The sequence below is a fragment of the Pocillopora verrucosa genome, chromosome 2 (genome assembly GCF_036669915.1).
Source record: "Pocillopora verrucosa isolate sample1 chromosome 2, ASM3666991v2, whole genome shotgun sequence".
Taxonomy (NCBI): Eukaryota; Metazoa; Cnidaria; class Anthozoa; order Scleractinia; family Pocilloporidae; genus Pocillopora; species Pocillopora verrucosa.
Window position 1 is genome coordinate 18,738,974 of NC_089313.1, and position 10,774 is coordinate 18,749,747.

General features: G+C 39.4%; 1 protein-coding gene across 1 annotated transcript; it reads right to left on the reverse strand.

Annotated features, from left to right (window-relative positions):
• Window positions 1–306: 306 nt before the first annotated feature.
• Window positions 307–8,098, reverse strand: LOC131790639 (univin). Its single transcript, XM_066162880.1, has 4 exons — window positions 8,076–8,098; window positions 3,715–4,143; window positions 3,228–3,417; window positions 307–1,073 (listed from the first exon to the last, which is right to left on the reverse strand). Exons 1-4 carry the CDS (start codon window positions 8,096–8,098, stop codon window positions 888–890), a joined length of 828 nt encoding a protein of 275 aa, XP_066018977.1. The 3' UTR covers window positions 307–887.
• Between the last annotated feature and the right edge of the window lie 2,676 nt (window positions 8,099–10,774).

Below are 10,774 nucleotides of genomic sequence, written 5' to 3' on the forward strand. Positions count from 1 at the left end.
TTTAAAATATATATAGATACTTTTTCTTTTCTCATCAAAGTGTCTCTTTAACAAATAGATTCCAAGTTGCCGTGCGTCTGTTCAGTAATAGATCACAGACGACGTCAAAACGTGGTAAGAACAAAAAAGTAGCACACGAGGCGCAGCCGAGTGTGTCACTGATGTTCTTACCGCATTTTGACGTCCTCTGTGATCTATTACTGAACAGACGCACGGCAACTTGGAATCTATTGTTTATATAATAAAGAATTAAAATATACGGGGGAAAAAAAGTTTTAATGATGACGTCATATATACGTCTGTCCTCCAAGAGATCATAAGTGAGAACCAATCAGAATGCATGCATAACTGAGCTTATTATATAATTTAATATACATATTTCATATGTATTTTCAAATTTGCAAGCTTTTGAAACGGGTTTGAAGATATATGTTATTACAGTGGAAAGTCAGTTTTGGAAAAAAAACTGATTTCTAACTTTCAAGTTTAAAAATATGTCTACTCATTGAAAAAAAAACCGCAACAACAACAAAAAACAGATATACTAGCGTATAAAGACATTTGGTAATTTTGTTGGCTAAAATAAAAATTTATAATTTTTTTTATTTGAAAGTTCCGTCGATCACAAGATTTTAATTAAAATATGTACTTTTTCAATGGGTTATATAATATTATTTGAATTAAAACACGCTTATCTACTTCGTGTAGGCCCTCTAGTAAGCTTGAACACCGTCAAATGTGCATAGGCAAATACAGTATGTCAACATTTTTTTGGTTCATTATATCATATTAACAGTGTGCCTTAAACGAAAACGATCCAAGACTTCTACACAATCCTGGGCCGTTTACGCCCGTTTTCATCTAATACTAAGGCAAGATTCGTAAGACTAGCGGCATCCACATTGCTGAACAACCATATCATCATGGTAGAGCATTTGAAATTCGCCATTTCGGTACTCGATGGCGCTTATGCCCCGTAACTTAACAGGAACACAGCAGGGCTTCCCAGTTCCTTTGTCTTTTCCGGCTGAAAACAAAGTTGCCCGAATGATGGCGTGGTCAGTTGGGTTCACCTGATGGTAAATGTGTAAGTTCATCATCAGACACCATGTGAGACAGATTTGTAATGTCACTGAAGCCTAGCAACACTTGCGTTTGGGTTAAAGTAAACTAAGATTCTACGACCAATTGAATTTTACTTGAGAGTGACGTCAAAGCAAAATTGTTCTGTTCCTGAACGTTGGGAAAGTACGTTCTAGAAAAAGTTTGTCACTAATAAAAGAACTTTTCCTCAGGAGTTCGAAAATAACCGTCGTTTTGTACAGTTTACCTTGTAATTGCGACAAGAGCGCTTTGAAGTTGCCATTATTTACAACTTTCGCGGCTAGAAGTACGCCATCTTTGATATGACGTCAGCCATAATGTAGCAATAGTCAACACATTATCCTTGTTGACCTGTTTGACCTTTGTGTCAAGAATTTCGAATAGTCGAACTATGGTGAACTGTCTTATGGTTGAATCTCAAAATACATATTAAAATAAAACAAGAAAAGATGTAATAGTCGAGAAAAGGAAGCTTGCCGACACATTGACGACACATGTCGTTGACGACACATTTACCGCCGTACACAAAGACGAAATTGACGCTTTTCACAATCACCTTAACGAACAAAACACCGACATTCAGTTTACCAAGGAGATCGAAGAAGACGGCAAGCTTCCTTTTCTCGACTGTTTGGTAGGCCGAAACAACAACGAACTACGAACAACAATATACAGAAAACCGACGCATACCGACAAACTTCTTGACGAATCATCCTACAACCCGACTTCCCACAAAGCTACGACTATCAAGACATTGACAAGACGAGCGCAACTTGTTTGCAACACACCGGACAGTTTATCTGACGAAAACAAGTACCCTGACCGTGTTTTTGACAAAAACAACTACAAAACTGACTTCATTAGACGAAACACTCACAGGGTGACCGACACTACAGAAACTAACAAGGACTCCACATCTATCATGACTACAGCTGCTATACCCTACATCAAAGGCACTTCTGAGGCTATCGCGCGGATCCTACAACCTTACAACATTCGCGTAGCTCACAGTCCTATCACTACTTTACGACATTTGCTGACCAACGTTAAAGACAAAGACGAACCCAACAACAGACAGGGAGCGATTTATAAGATCGAATGCTCCGACTGCCAGGCCTCCTACATTGGTGAGACTGGTAGAAACCTTAACACGCGACTAACTGAACACAAACGAGCAACTAGAAATGGCGATGTAAACAATCACATTTCTGAACATCACCGACAAACTAATCACAGAATCGACTGGGACTCTGCTAAATGCTTAACCTACAGTACAACCTATTTTCAACGATTGACTCTGGAAAGCTGGTTCACTAACTTAGAACAGACGCCTCTCAACAGATGTCAACAATTACCAGCACCTTACAAACGACTCATTAACGACGTGAACAACCGACAAACAGACCGACAAACAACAGACGGATCGAAACCGACCAATGACTGTTAACAAACTCTACACGAGTCTTCCAGCCAATCACATCACGGCTAAACAGACCAATCACGTTCAACAGACCAGACTTTATAACATCATCGACTGACAACTACTCCTCACTTGACTCTGAAGATGACTACCGCATAGATAGTCGAAACGTCAGTCACCAACAACAGTTCTTTTCAGAACTACACTCACCCGGACGATCACACTACACGAACTACTGATACTACTGGGTTCAAACCATTTACTTTAAATCACAGAGTGTAGTTGAGTAAAAGCAGAGCTGATCCCAGCTTACTTTCAACACTGAAATAAAACTTCCCTCTGACTCCACTTAAGTCTTGAGGCATGGAAAGCCATGGTAGATTTAATTTATTCCCAAGATATTAAGGTCAAGAGCTCACAATAGAGCTGGGCCGGGTTGTTCAAAGCTGGGTTAAGATAACCCAGGGTTAGTGTGAAATCCGATTTCAGATCTAAAAGCTTTAAAAGAAAGTTCAATCGAATTCTTTTTGTCTAGAGTATGACTATTTGATGCTTTGAAAAGTACACTTAAAATATTCCAAAAAGGCTTAGAGTAAAGGAATAAAGAAACCCGATTAAAATCTAACCCTGGTTAGCGCTAATCGGCCTTCGAACAACTGGGCCCAGAAGCATATTTTCTACCTACTGAGAGAAGGAAACTTACGTTTGTGCCCAGTGGAAATCTGCAAGCTCCTGCACATCTGTAAGCCTCATAGAACTGGGGAATGACAACATGTTTCCACCTCAGAGTCTTACGAAGCTCAACCCGCATAGGATGCCGGGAGCAAGGTAATTGGTCTTGGATGGAGCGGGGAGGTCTTGGCTTTGGTGACATGAGACTCTTTTTACCCTGACTGTCAAATCATAATGCATATGTGAGTTAAGGGGGTAGCTTGTGTTAAGCTAGCTTATATATCATTGGACACTTTGAAATTGCATAAAAGACATTCCAGAGCAACAATAGAAAATACCAAGCCTACAATAGATTATGGGTTTAGACTGCATCTGAGAGTAATCATGCACAGTATTACCTGTGTATCTCAGAGTTCCAGCTATACCCATCCCCTCTCCCCCTTTCTAAACGGTCATTCTATGGGAAATATGGGAATAAAATAGAAGTCACAACGATAAATTTAGCAAATGTTAACAACCGTTTCTGAGAAAATGAAGTGTCCTCTTCTTCTGTCTTGGACTGCGTTCGCACCAGTAACAGTGGTCTACCATACTCTCCTGCACTAGTATCATTAAATATCACTCCGAAGGAAGCTTCATCCATAGCTTGGTCTCCCTGTAAACTGATGTAGACTCCATGATTCAGATGAGGGGAGCTAATCCATCGCTTCACCAAGGAGTGGGCAGGGAACGAAATAGACTTCAAACCTCCCCCCTGAATCTTGACTGAATACACAGGTTTGCAGTCAAACTGATCGAACAGAACAAGGTGACTACTCCAGAAGAGTGGTGGGATAGGACCAATGCGTAGTTCAACTGTCACTAGAATCTCGGCTGATTGAACTATTTTGTTGGTATGAATTTGAGAGGAACTCAGATTGAAGAAAATCCTTTGTTTCCAGGGAGGCCTGCGTACAAAAATTAAAAGAAGTTTTAAGGAGACATTGGAAACTGAATAAAAAAATTCGTTTGACGCTGAAGAAGATTCTCCTAAATAATTTGAAACATCTTCATCTGAAGTTAATTAGTTGGTCACGTTAGTGATACACTTTTTTAAACTTTCTTAGATAACAATTTGATAGCGCATATCACGGACAAAACTGAAAAAAACTAATATTTTTGGACTGAGGACTCACTGATTTCCAATGAGGGTTAAATTATCTTTTACGCGTTACAATTAAAATTTCCATCAAACCTTGTCTTTCACGTCTATATTTGTGGCATCTTTATCAATGTTTTCGTTTCGACTTTCTCACCCGCCATTTTGAATACTTATGCGAAATGCCGCTGTACGTTTGGTTCCCAGACTCCATTCCCGTGCATTACACTGACCTCTCACTTTTACAAAAAACATCACAGTGAGGTCGGTCACGAAACTGTGTTTTTCCAACATTAAATAAACCTTGCGCCGGAGTCAGAGAGTAAGGGCAAAAATATTTCCGGCGTATCCTTAAATCCTTTAACACCTGCCTTCTGTTCAGCTTCTTGGACGGAACTTAAGATTCCAGTTGAAACGTTCCATTTGGAAGGTGTTGCGTGTATTTCCAAAAATAAATGGGTTAATAGCTTTTGTACCCTTTCGGGTCTATTCCGGAAGTCTGGGTAATGATGTTTCGTGGCAGTAGCCTAAGCAATGAAACAGAATGACACGCAAACGAACACGAACCTTACACGATGGCATGTGATATTATCGTAAAAATTTTCCAAACCGGAAATTGTGAAGAAAGTTGAGCCCAGCTAGACGAAAACAGGAACTGGATAGAGATCAGTGAATCTTTTTTTGGCGGCGATAAAAGCAAAGATATAGGCTGTATCACTGACTGACTGAGGATCGGACAATAGGTTTGATTAATAGGCACTTTCGTAAACAATAAGGTTAATTAAACTGATTGCTTCGAAAATATGACTAGAACAAAGTACTCAAAAAAGGCGTGTTACTCTACACCGTAGTTCCGTTTTTTTTTCTTCTTCCTTTTTTTTAGATACGGGAGGGTCAGAGTTAAATTCCCCTCATGCTGACCTTTTGCGAGCTAATTTTTCTTCAAAAATAGACGAGGTACTCTGTGCTCCGGTGTTTAATTTTTGTTTCTATAAATGGTGACAACTATTAGTTCTTCCTTCTTATCGTCATCCATTGCATTATCAATGGGAATCGGCGCAAAAAATTACTCCATAGTTCACGGCGCGTCGGAATCATAATTTTTTATCAATTTCAGTTCCTTTGCGCGACGAATTACGCAACGAATCAAGGACTACTCGACGTCCATTTTAAATGCTGAACGATGCGCGGAGAAAAAATTAGTTCGTGGACTGAAAAAATAACTGAGGTGATCTGCTGCTTTTTTTAGTAGGATCTGATTTCGTGGGATTAGTATTTCTTATTACTCGTGGGATAATGTTTATGTCTCTGGAAATAAGGTGGTAACTAACGAAGGGGCAACAATTGGTTAGTTTTAGGGCGAGTATCGAGACCAGATACTCCAAAGTGCGATGCAAGCATAGGAACGTGCTTTTACTCGAGAGCTGCAAAACTGCTTACGCCAAACTTAAGTCCTAATAAACTATTAAAGGTGTTACAAGTGTTAAAGTGTTAAACGGCGAAATGAACGGAAAGAGGAGGGTACTCTAGGCGAGCTTAGGCGAGCTCTTTCTTTGCGGATCTGGGACTCTCCAACTCCCAACGCTAAAAGTAATTGAACAAAATCTTTGCAAACAGTCTTCCACGAGTACACCAGTGTGCAAAGGGTGACGACTTACACTCACTAAACAGTGTTACGAAGAAGACCTATGACACTGAAAAACTTCAAGAACGAGTTTAGCTGTTATGTAATTATTATTCTTCAAGGTATTGTCCGCGGCTTCCGTTCTTAGTGCCAAGTGTCATCGAACGACGTAGAGAAGAGAAAATGTGTGTCGTAAACTTCTTCTGAGTACAGTTAATATAGAATTCCTTTGCATTCTAACCAACGCGAATTCCGATGGCATATAAATCGAATTGCGTGATATGGGAGAAGAAAACAGAAGAGAGAAACAGGGAAGTGGAGGCGGCTTCAAACGTCGTTCAGTTTATTTCTCGAACCTAAATTTTTAAAGCAAAGTTGGATTTTCGTGATGGTCAAACTGGAAGACTGCTAACAATAGTTTATCATCTTACCCAAGGTTTTTTTCGGATTCTAAACGCAAGAGAAGCTTTACTAAATCATGCTAATTACGTTGAAAAACGTAATGTTAAACTGGACTATTTTGAAATTAGATTACAAACACTTAACCTTTGTCCCGACGTAACAATAGAATGTATCAGGCCTTTCTCGGAATTTCTTCACAACATGCTGATTTTGTTTGGACATACTTGCAGGTACAACCTCATCAAAGCTGCTGGGAAATCCATTGAAGTCAAAATCTTTTTGCTTTGGGAATGGCTACGATGGAGCATTCTGGAATACTTTCACTAAGATCCCCTGCACCGGTTGAAACGTTGTGTTCCTAGAGGAAAAATAGAGAGCCGTTTGTGAAGATAAACACCGCCGTTTGAAAAGACAGCAAGCAAACATGATGGCCCGGGAGGATGAGGGAAAACAGTGAGATGTTGCCTTGAACGGGAAACTACTTCAAACGAATACGAAATGTTCAGTATAGTTCACCGAAACACGAGCTGTTTCGTCAGTTTACAGGTCACACCGATTTACATGCCAAATCTACATGTCAACATTAATTACACACTGCCATTTTTCAGGCACTCATCATCAGAATTTGGGGGGGGGAAACCTCCCTTTGACGTGACTTTTGGGTGTAAAACACCCTACATATACTGACAGTGGGATTTAAAACATGATGACGGGGAGTGAACAGGGAGAAGCGAGAGAGCGGAGTCGGAGGAGAATAAGAGGAAATAGAGTCCCCGGATTTTGAAATATAGTCCAATTAACTTCTTGTATAAAAGAACTTATACAAAACGATATCAGGCAAACAAATCTCTTAACACCTTAGATGTGACCAGGTAAAACAGACACATCTACATTTGCGCGACCTCAGCCGAGAAATCACTTATTTCAGCCAATCAGTGATCAAAACAATGAACTTCGTGACTTTGACAAAAGTTTGTTTTGGTATTTAAAATGCAAGTGTTATTGTAAAATGTCATGTTGGATCGATAGTAAGCAACATAATTCACATACATTCACTTTATCAACTTTATGGTCGTTTCCGAAAGCAAAAATAAAAAAAAAAAGACCCCAACGACGCTCATAAAAGAAAAACTAACTTGAAAAAAAATAGTGGAGAAACAACTTCCTAATGTCAGAATCCCACAGAGAACATAACCGCGAATGGTTGTGTGAAGCGCTTACATGAAATACATCTTAACCCGAGTTTGAGTTTTTTTTGTCCGTACTTGAGGTGCGGACCGAGTTGTTCCCCTCTTTTAGTAAATTATTTGGTTGACCAAGTTCGAGAAGCGCGGGGGCCAGAAATCCCGAAAAAAAATAACGAGGTTTCGTACCTTACTGTACGGATCTTGAAAATGAGTGTGGAATAAGATATTTTTTATGTCTCTGCGTTCAAATAGGGTGGGAAGGGCGGGGGGGGGTTCAAGTCAATCAAACCTTCACAATTTATATTTTTAAGCGGGCCGCGTAATGTGAAAATAAGGCACGTTACAATCGGACCAATCATTGGTCCCGACGTCCTAAACGAGAGATGAAATAATTCATGTATTGTCCCTATAACATAGTCGTAGCCGTGCTTGCCCACTATAAGTCTTATTGTAGCCCGCTACGAACAAAACCTTTATTTACGCACGCTCTGTACGTAAATAAGATAACGCGAGCATTTTTTTTTTTACCTGGCTTCAGCAGTTTCCGTCATGTTTAGCTGGCAGTGGGAAGTTGTCCTTCTTTTCGCATATGATGGAAAAAAACCGGCTGAACGAATCGCCCAATTTTTCTATCGGCATCGACCTTTGGGCTTACTGATTCAACAAGCAACATAAAAAAGGTAAAGCCGGAAAAAACTCGTAAGTTGCACGGATTCGCAATTAAATTTGTCGGAAGACCAGCTGACAGCAAAAATGTTTCGGGGGTCTTTGACTTTTAAAACACTTTTTAGTGACACTCATTGAGTGCATTTTGGCTTTGATCTTCTCCATTTTCCCGTAAATTTTAAGCTTAAATTTTGAGATCAAATGTTGGTGCACTTAAACCAAAGTATAAAATGTTGTCGTGTTTTTGATCGCAGCAATAGGGACGTTTGTTTACCTTTTTTTTTTTTTTTGGGTGGGGGGGGGGGGTGAGAATTTTGAACTCTATCACAATAAAAGGCTTCTTCGCGCAGATCATTGTTGTCGCTCTGTTATAAAAGAATTCGCTCATGCTTTTAGCTGTGCGTATTTCGAGTGTATTGGATGCACTTGGGAGTTAGGAGGGCACTCAAAAAGCTAGAATTTACGCATTTTTTCGTGCCCTCCAAACGTCCAGCGTGCATCCCTAACTCGATATACCCACGCTAAGCATGGGCAAATTATTTATTACCCCGCAGCATAACCCTGGAACTGGGCCATAAGCTGCTGATTTAGGACTATTGTGTAAGGTTCCAAAAGTTACGGCGAGAATTATCACGGTTTTAAAGTATTTTATTCTACATTCGCTAACGCTACTTCAAATAAAATACTACATTTAATATATAGATATCTATATCTATATATATTACGTCATATTTCAAATAAAGTCTTTATATAATTAAAAATTCATCAAATCTTTCTTATCGTACATATTATAGAAAACGTAATACATTAATTGTTAAACTTGATTTATATTTAAGCGAAAATGAATCTGTCCATTTTAAAAAGAATTTTTCGACGTTCACCCCGTAGTTTGTGTCTTGAACTCGGACCAACAATTTCTTGATTACAAACTTTAAACTATTGAACGCATGTTCATTGAGTGAGTTATCCGTTGTAAAATCAAAATGTTATGACAACTTAGTTTCTCTTTTTTTTCTACAGAACTGTAGAATGTTGCTCGACATTTGTCAAGTTCTTCCTTACATATTATTTCCCATGTAAAATCTGCAAGCAACGCAGATCGTGCCTCTCTCTGATTGCCTTAAGTACACATAGTGAAAATCTCCACGATGGGTCACCACTCTTTGCAGACAATGAAATGTAAAAAAAATGAACGAAAACACTCTACGCAGAAAAAATTCTGGTATGTAATTCCCAATTCCCCTTCCAATTCGTCATGAATATCCGGGACTTGGGCATCGCACTCAAGGCATCTGGGATCCATTGAGACTTCGGTAGGTCACTGGATGAGTGTTTGTTTTCTCTGCACACATTCCACCATGGCATCATTTATAAGATGTTCGTTGATTGCCGTGTTAAACTCAACTAAGCCACTGAGCCGCTCAAAGGATGTCGTTGCGAATACTTGAAGTTAAAGGTAATGAACCGTTTGGTGATCGTTGAATATTGGAAAATCACCAGGCTTTTGGTCCTCCTTAGTAGTTCGAGGGACTACTTTGAAAGGAGATTATAATAAAATGATATTGAGGGTTTTTTCTTCAAATTACACAATATCATTTCGTTGTACTTACACTAATAAAGTTAAATAAGTAGAGATGTACTGAGGGCCTTTTTTTTCTAAGAAATTCGGTAGCCTTCTGTATCTCAGGAAGATTTACCCCTACTCATCCAATTCTAGAGCGCATTTTTATTAGAGTAGTAAGACAAAAACCAACGTTATCACAATAGGACCAATCAGAAGGCGGAGAAAATCATTAAAGGAAGCCGATGAAAGGCGCAAAGTAAAATCAAGCAAACTGCCTTCAGCACGGGAAAAAAGTGACCTAGTAACGGCGAATGTGAGTTTCCTAACCTGGTCTCACAAAAGTCTCGGTAAGTCTTGTTTATAAGGACAAAGTGATAGTTTAATTGGACACTCGGGGTTTGTAGGATATTTGAACACGTAAACATTCCTTCCATCCGTATCTCTGTCAAAACTGTTCGTCTGCGTCAATTGGCGGGAAAAGGAGCCCGTTTCGTTTAGCCAGTCTTCCGCTAATTTGATATTCTGATGGAAATGAAGGAAATGCTTAAATTTAGTAGAAAATTCAAGAGATCAACAAAAGCAATTACGCATAAGATATTCGTCTTTGGCCAAGTAAGAAGCAGGGAACCACATTTTTAACTAAGCTAAGAGGTTTGCAACTACGATTTCAAAACGATTTTCTAATGACAGGGCAAGTTCGAACAGTATGCACTGAGAATGCAGTTTCTTAATCGGTAATATGACGATCTCAGATGAGATGGCCAATATCTATGACTGGACACACGCACCTTATGTACAAAGAGAGACTTGTTTTTACCTTAAATGGCCTTTCCTCGTCAGACCCTCTTGGCCGCTGAAATCAACTGACAGAATAAGATCAACGAACCTCTGTTTCCGCAGAAGGGGGGGGTAGAGGGTGAATTAAACATCAGTCCTGCATCGATTGAGTTCCATTCGTTTCTCTTCAATTATCTTTTCCAAAGAGGCCACTGTGTTG

Coding starts and splice junctions, on each gene's coding strand:
- LOC131790639 (XM_066162880.1), bottom strand. CDS start 8,098: ATGACGGAAACTGCTGAAGCCAG. Junction 3,418..3,714: donor ACTTCATTTTCTCAGAAACG/GTTGTTAACATT, acceptor ATGATTTGACAG/TCAGGGTAAAAAGAGTCTCA. Junction 1,074..3,227: donor GATTTCCACTGGGCACAAAC/GTAAGTTTCCTT, acceptor ATTTACCATCAG/GTGAACCCAACTGACCACGC.